Here is a 14932-nt window from a genome sequence, read left to right on the forward strand (position 1 = left end):
ATCAGTGTCAGTTGTTATGGAGTTAGTACTATTTAGACTGTTTCAAATTAATTTTTCTGTATTTTGAGTTATTTGTTAATGTATTTGTATCACGGGTATGTCGTTTTAACTGTTTGGCCTACGTTTTCACACATATTTGGCCCCTAACTAAGGAGGCAGGAGAGAAACCATTTGCAGGCTCTTCATTCTGCTTTAGTATTATCCATGCGAATTTGAAAAGAAAATTTACAGTCAGCCACCTCTTGTACTATTAATGAGCCTATCTTTTAGCTTCCCCAAAATGCAGACATTGGGAGAAGAACAAACAGTTTGCAGTGCTCATTGATGTGTTCAATTTGGGCACATCTGCCAATGCACGCCTTTACATAAACTGAGTAGATTATTTAATGTTAATAACATGAACTCTACTAATTTGATTCATTTCTGCTGCTCTGACTTTCAGGCCATGCTTTGCTATGTCCCTGAGAAAGACTTTTTAACAGTCTTAAAAGTTAGCTAGAAATACTCCCTTTTTTAAGAAGTCATTGTACTTGTTGGTACTAACTTGTTTCAAGATATGTCTCCTCATCAGAAGGTGACTTTCTTGATTGCAGGCATTGAACTTTATCTTTGCAATCCTCGGAGCTAGCCCATGATTAGTTTTGTACTTTTTATTTATTTATTTATTTTTTGCTTCAGTAGATTTAGGAGGTACAAGTGGTTTTTTGTTACATGGCTGAATTGCATTGTGGAGAAGTCTAGGCTTTTATTTTTATTATTATTATTATTTTTAATAAATCATAGCTGTGGAAGTCTAGGCTTTTAATATACCAGTCACCTAATCAACTTCACTTTAAATGTAGTATCACATATATAAGGTTGCTCATGGAAGGATTAGTCATAATAGCAAATATTCGGAAATAATCTAAATATTGTTAAGGAAGAGTATGTATAAATTATGCAATGGAATATTACACAGTTATTAAAGTAACATATAAGAATAATGTCATGAGGAAGTGCTTAGGGCATAGTGTTTGTTAAGAAACACAGATCACAATATAATAACTCCAGTTTCATTTTTTCAATGTCTACAAATATAGAATAGGAAATGCATCAAAGTGTTGAACTCTCTCTCAAAGAGCCAGTTACTCTTCAATATATTTTTATGTATTTTCAAAGTTCTTTATAATAAACATTAATTATTAATGAAAAAGTTATAAAAATATATTATATTTTGAAATAAATGAAAAGCCTAAGTGTTAATATCCTTAATGTACATATATCAACAAGAAAGATGCTAACAATGGAGAAATGGAAAAATAATATAATCAGATAATTTGTAGAAAAAGAGTTCTAAGGAGCATATAATAGAAAATTTCAGCTTTACTAGTTGAAATGCAAATTAAAATAGGGTAATACTTTATTCTTATCAAATTAGTATTGATAAGCCCAACAAAACTACTTTTATTAGGGTAAAATCAAGACTCTCACATTACTGTAGGGAGTGTGTATTAGGATTCTTTAGAGAAACAGAAACAACAGGGTATATATAGGTTTATAGAAGCAGCTTTATTATGAGAGACATTGGCCCACAGGATTCTAAAGGCAGAAGTTCCACAGTCTCATCTGCCAACTCGAGGCCCAGGAAGGCCGGTGGTAAGATTCTATTAGGGAGAGTTAGTAGTGGAAGTCCCAATCTGAGCCTGATGGCCTGAGTACTGAAAGGGCAGAGTGTGAGTGTCCAAGGGCAGGAAGAGAAGGATGTCCCAGCTCAAGCAGAGAGCAAATTCTCGCTGAGAGCAAATTCTCCTTCTTCTGCATTCTGTTCTTGGCCCTACTCTTAACAGATAAGATGATTCCCACATTGGTGAGGGTAATCTTTACTTGGTCTACTAGTTCAAATGCTAATTTCCTCTGGAAACTATCTTACAGACACACATGGATATAATGTTTTACCAGCTATCTGGGCATCCCTGAGCCCAGTCAAAAGGACTCATAAAATTAACCAGCACAGAGTATAAACTGATTCATTTTTTCTGGAAAGCATAAATTGGCAATATGTATAAAGAACTTTAAAAATGTTCACAGCTTTTGGCCCAGTAATCCTATTTTATGTTCTCTAAAAAAAAAAATAACATCCCCAAAGACTATGGTATGAGTTTATATAAATGGTTACTTATCATAGTATAAGTATAATGGAGAAAAAATAGTAATAATGTAAACATTCAACTATAGGAAAATAGATAGTTATGGTACATTTGTACATTGGAACACGTTGCCCCAAATGTAGTATTTTTGCAGAATTTTTATTGAGATCTATTTACCAAGAAATGGTCACAAGATATTGCTAAATTTAAGATGAAGGATATAAAAATTGAATGGTGTTAAATATTATATGGATTTCTTAAAAAAAGGATACATACATGTTGAGAAAACACTGGAAAAAATACACTAGATATTAGCAGGGATTGTTTTTTTGTAATGGGTTTTAGGAGGTTTAGGTGTTATTTTATTTTGGAATTTTATTATGAAGTGGACAGATATTTTTAGAGTGAGGAAAAAATGTCCCCCCAGAGGCATTATGTCAACTTTCAGTTCAAGATTCCACTGTAGAATGAGGTTGGCCATGTATGACAGGAGTAGCTAATAAAAGAGTTTGTAGCCTCCATTAGAATATTCACTCCTTGGAAACATGGTATGCTTCATTTCAAATAGAAATGTTCTTATGTATTAAACATTTGGTCAGTTCCTCAAAAATGTGGATGTACATTCTCTTCAATACTTGAATCAAGACAACAGACTACAAGGTATTTTTAAAAGGCACCTCTGTCCCAGGATGAAATGGCAGGTGAGCTAGCAGTGTAGAAGCAGCCTGAATTCAGCGACAGACAAGGTATGGCTGCTCCAAGAACCACGGCCTCTCCACATTTATTGCCTAGCAACCACTCTGATCTTACCTAGTAAAGTGATACAGAAATGTTAGTGATTCTACGTATTTTTGGAGTGATACAATGACATGATAGTGATTTTTTAAAGTAACCATGTCATAGCTGGGCGTGGTGGTGCATGACTGTAGTCCCAGCTACTAGGGAGGCTGAGGCAAGAAGATTGCTTGAGCCCAATTGTTTGAGGTTGCTGTGGGCTGTGATGCCACAGCACTCTATCCAGGGGGCAACAAAGTGAGACTCTGCCTAAAAAAAAAAAAAAAGACCATGGCTAAAATTAATTATTCTTCATCATGTCTAAAATAGATCCTGCTTTGCATTCCAAGGTGTAGAAGCATGGAATTTACTATATTGGTCAACAAGGATCTTCTAATTGTTTATCTCAATGTTAAAAAGAAAACGTGAATGAGACAACATACTATAATTCACTAACTCTTCCCAAATAATGTATTTCCATTTTTCAATGTGAAGACACACTCTAGTTTTGAATGGGAATGGACACACTTGCCAGCTAGCTTCATAGAGGTTAATTAAGTTTGGCTGGATAGAGGGATCCCAGCAGCTTGTCTCTAGCGCTGGACAAGGAGCTGGGGGCTCCTCTTCAGTGGTTCCATTTCCTGGAGAGCTCAAGTTGTCTCTGCAACAGCCTCTGTCACCCTATGACCTGCAAGTACTGCGAGATCTGTAGAGAGGACACCGGGACATCCCTGAAGCTGGGAAAATGGTCTTGGTATCTCTAAGCCATCACTCATCACCTCTCTGGAGAAAAGCAAAGAACCCTGGAAAGTGAAGACATAACACACAGTAGTCAAGCACCGGGGGGAAGGGAGACGATGGCTGACTGAAACCAGCTTTCCCCAGAGGCTCCCGTCCAGAACGAGAGTTAAAGGACAGAAATTTAGCAAGTAACCTGGCGGATTAGAGCTGCATCAAGAGAGAAGGTTGAAGAACGCACATCAACCCTGCTGAGGCGAGCTGCGACCCCAAGGATGCAAACAAAAGGTACAAAATCCACCACCAAGCGGACAGGAGTCCCCTCCCCCATGAGAATGATTTGGAGTGCCCCACAAACAAATGATCAGAGTTCAAAGGTCCTCCCACTACAGTCCACAGGAGAGACCCTCTAAAAACTGGACCTACCTCCCCTACCAGGGTGCCATGGCGTTCTCCTGCCAGGCATAAAACTGTGTATATTCTCTACCTGCAACTCTGAGCTCCCAGCACTCCCCTCCACTCACAGTCTGAGGTCTGGAGGCCTATCCCCCAAGAGTCCAGATTCTTGGGTGATTTCTCGAGGGCTGTGGACAGGGCCTAAACTGCAGCTGGTCAGTGCTAACTCTACAGCACGGGAGTGAGGAGAAGACAGTTGGCTGAGAGGGAACCACGCCGGAGCGGTGGTGCCCCAAGGCGCAAAACAGCAGCCATCTTTTGGCAACAATAGGCCTCATTCCCGGAAATTCCGAAGCCACACCCTCTGTCTCCCTGGGCAACCAGAGGAGGCCAGGCATCTACTTAGGTGGCAACCACCATGGAACAGATCTGGGACGTAAACGCAGGCCCTGTGAGTAAAGGGTTTGCCTGAGGCGGTACCTGCCTCGGTGGAGCGCGGTAACTAAAAATGCATGTGCAGAGCTGGGAAGTCCCAGGGTGGGGCTGACCCAGAGGACCACTTTACTGAGCCTAAGACACACCCAGCCCTCAGGGGATCGTCAACCTACAGACAAAGGAAGACAGGTGGCTAGAACTGACAGCTAACCGAATACAAACCTGCAGGAGCAAAGACAGGGCCTGAAGTGCAGGCTCTGGGAATTCAAAACAGCTTCTCTTCTGCAGCGGAATTTAGCAGGGACAGAAACAAATTCCCACAAAGTGGTTCAGTTCTGTTCTGTCAGTAACATCAATCAGGGCCGGGCTAGTACTGAAGGAACACCCCCAGCCTCCATCAAGCACCGGAGGTTGTCAGGCTTCACCTACCCCTGCTCGATAGAGTCAGAGCGCAACGGCCTGGCTGAGCCTTGTGATTCAGGTAGGCACAAACCCCTGGAGTATCTTTTGTTCACTACAGCAACTGAGTTATAGCCCTGCAGGACTATCAGTGACTGGGTGTGTCATAGGTGCAAGGTAGGGAAGGAGGCATCAACCTTCCCAGACTAATCTATTTGCTGGGTGGGTCCTCCTGACTCCACGGAGCACCAGAGCAAGTCATATATGAGTAGTCACCAGACCCCTGCGATCCGGTTGCCAGAGACCTTTTAAACTTTCCCACCTGAGACAGGTGCTAAATGAGACATTGATTTGGACTTTTTGAACTGAGCCAATCGCCTGAGGAATATTCAGGTGGTGCCCAGGGTGTGTGGTTGTAGGAAGGTTTGATTTTCCTTTTCCAATTGTTGCCTGTAGGGAGCGGGGTGACTTAATCGCTGGTATTTCTCCACAGCTGAGACTTCAACCCAGAGTAACTGTTTCACTAGGGTTGAACAGAGACCAGCTGAAAACAAGACAGAACCACTTAGCCCCACCACACCAAACAGGTCCCCAGTTTCTCAGGCCATAGCACTGTATGGGTCCTCGACAAAGCTCCAGGGGAAAAATCAAACGGTGTAAAACAATCATGGGGCGGAATCAGCGGAAAAACTCTGGTAACATGAATAAACAGAATAGATCAACCCCCCCAAGGAAAGATATGGCAGATGTAGCTGAAGATCCCATTCATAAACAGCTGGCCGAGGTGTCAGATATCGATGTCAGAATTTGGATTGCAAACAAGATTAATAGACTGGAGGAAAATTTGGAATTAGAAATTTGAGGAGCAATTCAACAGTCAGATTTAGAAATTCGAGGAGAAATTCAAAAGTTGTCTCAAGAATTTAACGAATTTAAAGACAAAACCACCAAAGATTTTGACGCATTGAAGCAAGATTTTGCAGCCCTCAAAGATCTGAAAAATACAGTAGAATCCCTCAGTAACAGAGTGGAGCAAGCAGAAGAAAGGATTTCTGATATTGAAGACAAAGCCTTTGAATGCTCCCAAACTCTCAAAGAGGAAGAGAAATGGAGAGCAAAAACGGATCATTCTCTTAGAGAGCTCTGGGATAATTCGAAGAAGGCTAAAATCCGCCTCATTGGAATCCCTGAAAGTGATGAAGTGGCCTCACAAGGCACAGAGGCCCTTCTCCATGAAATTATGAAAGAGAATTTTCCAGACATGCCAAGAGATTCTCAAATTCAAATAGCAGACAGTTTCAGAACCCCAGCACGAATCAATCTGAATAAGACATCCCCCAGGCATATCATAATTAACTTCCCTAAAGTTAATATGAAGGAGAAAATTCTCAAAGCAGCCAGACGTAAGAAATCCATTACCTACAAAGGGAAGAATATTAGAATGACTGCAGATCTCTCTGCTGCAACTTTTCAAGCCAGAAGAGGGTGGTCATCGACTTTTAATCTCCTAAAGCAAAATAACTTTCTGTCCCAGATCCTGTATCCATCTAAACTGAGTTTCATTAATGATGAAGAAATTAAAAACTTTAATGACATTCGTATGTTGAAGAAATTTGCCATAACCAAACCAGCTCTTCAGGATATTCTCAGACCTATCCTCCATAATGACCAGCCCAATCCTCTAACCACAAAAGTAAACTCACTCAGAAATTTTTGATCAAACTCCAACGTCCACAGTGGCAAAAGGATTAAAAATGTCCACTAGACTTTTGAAAAACTCGATACCCAAAATTTTACCAGACTTATCAATATTCTCCATTAATGTGAATGGCTTAAACTTTCCTCTAAAGAAACACAGGTTAGCTGACTGGATACAAAACTCAGGCCAGATTTTTGCTGCATACAAGAGTCACAACTTACCCTAAAAGATAAATATAGACCCAGGGTGAAAGGATGGTCGTCCATATTTCAGGCAAATGGTTATCAGAAAAAATCAGGTATTGCAATTCTATTTGCAGATACAATAGGCTTTAAACCAACAATAGTAAGGAAGGATAAGAATGGTCACTTCATATTGGTTAGGGGTAATACTCAATATGATGAGATTTCAATTATTAATATCTATGCACCCAACCAGAATGCACCTCAATTTATAAGAGAAACTCTAACACACATGAGCAACTTGATTTCCTCCAGCTCCATAATAGTCAGAGATTTCAACACTCCTTTGGCAGTGTTGGATTGATCCTCCAATAAGAAGCTGAGCAAAGAAATTTTAGATTTAAACCTAACCATCCAACATTTGGATTTAGCAGACATCTACAGAACATTTCATCCCAACAAAACTGAGTACACATACTTCTAATCAGCCCACGGAACATACTCCAAAATCAATCACATCTTAGGTCAGAAGTCTAACCTCAGCAAATTTAAAGGAATAGAAATTATTCCTTGCATCTTCTTGGACCACCATGGAATAAAATTTGAACTCAGTAACAACAGGAATCTGCATACTCATACAAAAACATGGAAGTTAAATAACCTTATGCTGAATGATAGCTGGGTCAGAGATGAGAATAAGAAGGAAATTGCCAAATTTTTGGAACAAAACGACAAGGAAGACATGAATTATCAGAACCTCTGGGATACCGCAAAGGCAGTCCTAAGAGGGAAATTTATAGCACCGCAAGCTTTCCTCAAGAGAACAGAAAGAGAGGAAGTTAACAACTTAATGGGACATCTCAAGCAACTGGAAAAGGAACAACATTCCAACCTCCAACCCAGTAGAAGAAAAGAAATAACCAAAATTAGAGCAGAATTAAATGAAATTGAAGACAAAAGAATTATACAACAGATCAATAAATCAAAAAGTTGGTTTTTTGAAAAGGTCAGTAAAATAGATAAATGTTTGGCTAACCTAACCAGGAAAAAAAGAGTAAAAGCTCTAGTTTCATCAATCAGAAACGACAAAGATGAAATAACAACAGACTCCTCAGAAATTCAAAAAATCCTTAGTGAATACTACAAGAAACTTTATTCTCAGAAATATGAAAATCTGAAGGAAATTGACTAATACTTGGAAGCACGTCACCATCCAAGACTTAGCCACAATCAAGTGGAAACGTTGAACAGGCCCACATCAAGTTCTGAAATAGCATCAACCATACAAAATTTCCCTAAAAAGAAAAGCCTGCGACCAGATGGCTTCACATCAGATTTCTACCAAAACTTTAAAGAGGAATTAGTACCTATATTATTCAACCTATTGCAAAATGTAGAAAAAGAAGGAAGACTACCCAACACATTCTATGAAGCAAACATCACCCTGATCCCCAAACTAGGAAAAGACCCAATAAAAAAGAAAATTATAGACCAATATCACTAATGAATATAGATGCTCAAATACTCAATAAGATCCTAACAAACAGAATCCACCAACACATCAAACAAATTATACATCATGACCAAGTCGGTTTTATCCCAGGGTCTCAAGGCTGGTTCAATATCCGTAAATCTATAAGTATAATTCAGCACATAAACAAATTAAAAAACAAAGACCATATGATGGAGACTTTACCTCTTTCATGTTTACATGGATGGAGCTGGAACATATTCTTCTTAGTGAAGTATCTCAAGAATGGAAGAAAAAGTATCCAATGTACTCAGCCCTACTATGAAACTAATTTATGGCTTTCACATGAAAGCTATAACCCAGTTATAACCTAAGAATAGGGGGCAGGGGTTAAGGGGGGGGAGGGGGCGGAGGGAAAGTGATTGGTGGGATTACACTGCGGTGCATGTTAAAAGGATACATGTGAAACTTAGTGAATGTAGAATGTAAATGTCTTAACACAATAACTAAGAAAATGCCAGGAAGGCTATGTTAACCATTATGATGAAAATGTGTCAAACGGTCTATAAAACCAGTGTATGGTGCCCCATGATCACATTAATGTACACAGCTATGATTTAATAATAATAAAAAAAAGCAAAAAAAAAAATGTTTGGATAAATGCATTTCCATCACTTAAATGCAGGTATGTGAGGACTAACAAAATGGACGACAGCTGATTTTAAAAACTGAAAGTAGCCCTGTTATAGGATGTTTTTAGATGACAGCTTGTTAAAAGTTTAATTTGAGTTTGGCAGAAATACAAGGCTAATATCTGCTGTTACATGTTTGAAGCAGGACTGTTTTCTTCGAAAATCATGTGATGCTAATTTTTTTTTTCATGCAACAGTTGTTCTGTCACTTTTTTATTTTTTAATTAAATCATAGCTGTGTACATTAATGCAATAATGGAGTATATAGCAAAAAATCTTTCTGAAATAATCCATAGGGAGAACATGATATTGAATCTTTGAATTGAAATAATTTCCAACTTAAAGCTACATTATAAACCATCTGCATTAGCATAGGAAGACTTTTTTGTATCAAATTTAATTTAAGTCAAAATGTATATAATGCTTTTAGTCTCTAAAACACAGAGAATATGAGTGTTATTTGGTACTGTGACTTTCTTCCACAGCTGAAGAAAGACATGGAAGAGTAAGCAGAAATCTAAAAGAAATATAATCAGCTCTACATTAGTTGGTGATGGTATCTTTATGATGGTGAGATTGGAAATAGCCTTTTTAGATTTAACCAAACACACTCTGACATGTAATAATTATGAAGTCAGCTGCATATTTGCAGGAAGTGTGATATTTTCCACTCATAACAGCTGACTTGGTAGCTTGCAACATTATTGGCACACTATTTTCAAATAAATTGTACATTTCAGCATATAAATTCTTGATTTAGCCTAGTGTCTTAATAACTGAAGGATAGGTTGGAAATGCAAACCTTTATTTCTTTGGCAAATATTTACGAAGTGGAAACATCTGTTTCAATTGTTGTGGGACAATCTGGGCTCATCGTGGGGCAGTTAGGAAGCCAGGTCATTTTTTGAACCTTCCCCTGAGTTAACAGGTGATGCCTGCCTCTGGCTCTTCCTGACCTTTCCCCATGGCCCTTGCAGACCAGTCAGAAATTTTTCTTTGACATCCACGACTGCCTTGTAGAAACCTCTGTAATTATTATGGCTCAAACATTTAAAAAACTTATATACTCATCAGATCTTTTCTAGACCTCAGGATTGACCTGTTCGAAAACATTTGTCCCTCAAGCATATTTCTATTATCATTACAGCCCCAATAAACTAGGTATGCTGGGGAAAACGGACGTGTGTGTGTGTGTGTGTGTGTGTGTGTGTGTGTGTGTGTGTGTGTGTGTGTGTGTAAAATCATCATGCTTCATTTGCAAACTCTGTTTATTTAATCATTCAAGTAATCACGTGATGAAGAAAAAAGCTAAAGGTCAGCAAACTCATTTTCATATTTTGCCCAAACCGTTGTTTTTATTTTAATTTAATTTTAGGAAACAGTAAAGATCGCAAACTGTGAGTGAAATCCCCCATTGGTCTTGTTGCTAGGATAAAGAGCACTTGGTGTTTTCCATTGGCTTTTGGGTCATGGGTTTTTTTCCCAATTTCTAAAGAAACTCCAGTGAATGAAATAGAACAAATGTCCTTGACCCAGTGAAGGTGAAGTTGTACCGGGGAGGCACATATAGTTGTAAAGGAAAGAGTGGAGTTGCCCTGTGAGGGAGACACGGGAATCCAAGCATGCTGAAGGAGACGAGACCTTTCCATCCAGCAGCGTGCCCCTGGCACCAGCAATCGGTGCTGTCCCTGGTATATCAGAGCTCTGTTTCCAGAGTTTATACTGACACAGTCTGCTCAAAGAAATTTATGTTTCCACATCAACTGATCCATTCAGTGGGAACAGGTTCCCATGCCTATGAGCGAGGGAAGTCTGTGAAAATTGCAAAGCATAATGTCTTTGCCCTAAAACACAGAAAATGCAGACAACTTCTGTTTTTCTCCTTCAAGTCAACATTCTCAGGACCATTCGTCCTGGGTACTGTACATAGTATATGTGCTCAGGAATGAAAACCTAGTAAAAAGGGAAGGAAACCAGGGACAGATGGCAGGAGACATGTTTAAATTTTTTAAAAATATAATAAGTACTAGTAATTTGTTTTTTACCTTTAAAAAAAGTACTTGGTGTTGCTTAACATTTTGATGCCTAGTAAACAGAAAGTAGACAGGGGTCGTGCAGGTGGAGGGCTCTTTTCTGTCCACCTGCCAGAGTGATATCCTGCTTGGGAAATGGGCAAAAGGGACCTCTGAGGGCAAACTGCTGACAGTTGCGTCACTTGTGTAAAAATGGGGCAAACTGTGGAAATCACGTATGTGTTAGAAACGTCCCTTCTGTCCTTTGATGTATCTGTTAATACCCTCTAGTGGTGTCCGTGTAACATTTTCACAGGTGATGTGTGATCCTGTCTGTCAGGATCAGCATTTGAAAGGTGCGTCTCCATGTACTGAATGTATGAGGTAAAATCCTCAAGCACTATTTTAACTAGTTTTATTAGTTTCTACTTCAGGGCTTCTGTTTAAGATACCAGACTGGAAGGAAAGTCTGTTGCTATACACATCCACTTCAATTCCTCAGACGAGAGAGTTATAATCCTTAACTTTTCTCCTATCTTATAGCTGCAATTTAAATATGTAATTAAATTGGGGCATAGGAATGGATCACATTTGTATTAAGCATCACCTATTTTTGGAGACTTTTGTTCACAAGTTCCATTTTGAATCTGTGGATCCAAAATGGCAAATACTTAATCAACAAATTGGTATTCTGGGGCAGTGACTACTGATGAAGCATTTCATGAAAACCCCAGATTTATAGCCTTTAATTTATTCTGAATCCTTGGCTGAGTATACTAATTCATTGTTTAATTCATTCATTTTCCTTTTGCCAATGTGGTCAGCACGTCTATTTTATGAAAATGACAGAGAAAGGTATAAAGGAACATCAGTAACTACAAAGAAAACCAAGAAATCTAAATAGTAATTTTGAAAAGAAGCCTCTACCTGTGATATAGAATAAATACTTAAAAGACATTCTTCTCAACACAATTTCACTAGAAAATTTCTAAAAAGAGAGAAAAGAATTCTTACCTGAGGGTCTATGAATATAACCTGGTGTAGCTTTTGGCAAATAGAAATAATAATATTTTAAGGAAGACTTTTTTGCTTCTAAAAGTGGCTCACAGGTACCAGTCTACTTGTCCTGGGGAGTTTCTTGTCCTCTTCCAACCCAGTGCCTCTCTAGAGAGCCACGTGTGCTATGTGATGACATTGACACGAATAGCCCAGGGTAGTGTTGGTATAAATGTGCTTTTAAAAAATATATTCTTAAATGACTTCATTATAAACAAATAGTAACAACAACAATAATAATAACCAACTTCTATTGTGTCAAGAGAACCTACATGCGTTATTTAGGTTCTCTCTTTCTTTCTTTTTTTTTTTTTTTTTGTAGAGACAGAGTTTCACTTTATGGCCCTTGGTAGAGTGCCGTGGCCTCACACAGCTCACAGCAACCTCCAACTCCTGTGCTTAAGCGATTCTCTTGCCTCAGCCTCCCAAGTAGCTGGGACTACAGGCGTAGATTCTCTCTTTCAAGCTCACACTCTGAAGCTGGATTTTGCACATGCAGAAAAGTGAGGCTTAGATTAGTCAGATAACTTGCCCCACGAGCTATAAAAGGCCTCAGGATGTGTACTTAGTATCATCTCCAGGCTAGTGAGTCTAAGACCAGCTGTGCAGTCTCCACCATGCTGTTATACCTCTTTACAAAGGTCACTGGAAGTAGAAAGTCTGAGAGGAGTAATTCTTCTCTGAAGACCATTTTTGAGTCTCTGAGTCCTTTTTGATGGCCTGAACTTACTCGTGGACTCCTCCAACCCTGCCTCCACCACAGGGTGTAGTCTGTCTGTGGAGTGAGGATTTGAATGGGGTTAATCTGCACAGGCTTTATAGAAGAAGCCAGTTTGACTTGGGAATCTGTAGCAGAGTAAAGAAGGCATTTAGCAGAGAAGATTTGGAAAAACACTCTGCTTTACTGCTGGAAATAAAATATGCTGTCACAGAAATTGGCAAACTAAGAGAAAGATACACCCAGAAGTCTTGCTTTGGTTAACATGGGAGGCCTTTCTTGGGGATCAATGAGAAATTTTGAAGGAGATTGGTTGTATGTGTTTGTGGGAACTCGGATGTGGCCTGCTCATGAAGTGGAAGTTACTGTCCATGTCTTATCAGGAGAAATCACATGATGATCAGACTCCATGGTCTGAGATGAACTAGAGTGGGGAGAAACTCACTGATGGGCCATTTTGGATATTGTTTTATTAGGAATTGATTTTCTTATAACTTTCTACCTGGCCTCTTTCTGAATTTCTACTTCAGTTCATCTTAGACATTGTTTCACGAGGAATTATTGATGACCTTGGATAGGACTCACTAATCAATTACAAAGTAAACCCATAAATTTATACTTCATGTCGGAGACTATCTTTGTCTTCTCAGTACAAACTCAGTACAAACTTCTCAGTTTTTAGCTATGCAGGAAGCACAAAGTAATGGTTTGCAAGTACCAATGAAATCTTTATGTTTACTTCTGGGTTTTTACTCATATTATTTTATTTACTTTTACAGAAATCAACGAATGTACTGTGAACCCTGATATCTGTGGAGCAGGACACTGCATTAACCTGCCAGTGAGGTATACCTGTATATGCTACGAGGGTTACAAGTTCAGTGAGCACCAGAGGAAATGTGTTGGTAAGATACTTTTGATTGACAAAATTATTAAATGTCAGATATTTGCACATTTAGAACCTTTTAAAAGACAATTTTACCATTTGGGGAAAATATTACTGTGTTTAATTGTTTTTTTAATGTTTGTTCCTTAGCTATGAGAACACAAAACAAAACTAGCGAAACTCCTGGGATTGTCTTACTTCTTTGTTCAATGCTACTGTCTTGCCAGATGTAATGCATTTACATAAAGGTGAAATAATTTCCAAAAGGTTTTCAGATAAAGTCAATAAGAGTTCTAAAAATAGCTATCTACAAATATGTATTTGGCATCAACAAATTAATATATGTCACAGTAAAGAATTATATTGATCCAAGTACATAAAATTTGATTTCTAAAAGATTGCTAAGTTAAAAATCCATATAGGCTGACAGTTATCAGTGAATTTAGAATTTAGAGATCTCATATATGCTTTCATATCCCAGAAACAGGTGCAAGAAAATTAAATAATTCCTTTAACCCTAACTCTAAATTTAATTTCTCTTCTTTTAGAAAAAGAAAGCTCAGTGCTATGGCCAATAAAACAACAAAGACACATATCTAATTATTAGTAGCACTACTTTAATACCCGTGGGTATTTCTGTTTGGTTTGTGTGTGGTACGGAGGGGAGACGTCTACCTGCTCTGTACCGTGGCAGTTTCCCTTTCATTTGCCTACATCCTGTATTTCAGGTTTAGAATCTGTGCTATTAAGTTGAAAAGACAGTGGAGGTGAGCTAAGCCACCTCCACTCACGTGAACAGTCATCTTTCACGGCACCTCTGACTCCAGGCTGACAGCAAGTGTCATTGCTTAGATGACCCCAGTTATCAGGAGAGTCCTCCTGTGTCGCCCTGAAATCTGTACCTTTGAAACACCAATGTCACGGTCTTTTAGGTTTAGCCTTTGAAACAGTAACACAGTAAGCTTCTTCCCTATTCCAGTAATAGACTTTTGAGTATTAGAGGAGAAAGACCATGTTTCCTTTGCTGTTTTCCTCAGTAATACAGGTTGGTGGTCCCCAGGGAATAGTATGATGGTACTTTGCAGAGCAACCTGATGAGCTTCTGCTGCATGCTCCTGATCTTTTCGTGTGTATTTTTGTTAACAGATATTGATGAATGTACTCAGGTCCAACACCTCTGCTCCAAGGGGCGCTGTGAAAACACTGAGGGAAGTTTCTTGTGTATTTGCCCGGCAGGATTTATGGCCAGTGAGGAGGGTAATAGCTGCATAGGTAATGGCAATGTTCTTTCTTCCTGATGTGTAAATCTCAGATTTGGGTTTTTAGGTCGTCCAAGACTTTATCAGTG

General features: G+C 38.9%; 1 protein-coding gene across 16 annotated transcripts in view; it reads left to right on the forward strand.

Annotated features, from left to right (window-relative positions):
- LTBP1 (latent transforming growth factor beta binding protein 1) overlaps window positions 1–14932 on the forward strand; it is a 476142-nt gene that overhangs the window by 327499 nt on the left and 133711 nt on the right. For all 16 annotated transcript variants that reach the window (XM_053588228.1, XM_053588226.1, XM_053588219.1 and 13 more), the window contains 2 exons: window positions 13478–13603; window positions 14731–14856. In XM_053588228.1, coding sequence (XP_053444203.1) covers window positions 13478–13603; window positions 14731–14856 — 252 coding nt within the window. The remainder of the gene's footprint in view (window positions 1–13477; window positions 13604–14730; window positions 14857–14932) is intronic.

Source organism: Nycticebus coucang, chromosome 4 (genome assembly GCF_027406575.1).
Source record: "Nycticebus coucang isolate mNycCou1 chromosome 4, mNycCou1.pri, whole genome shotgun sequence".
NCBI classification, from domain to species: Eukaryota; Metazoa; Chordata; class Mammalia; order Primates; family Lorisidae; genus Nycticebus; species Nycticebus coucang.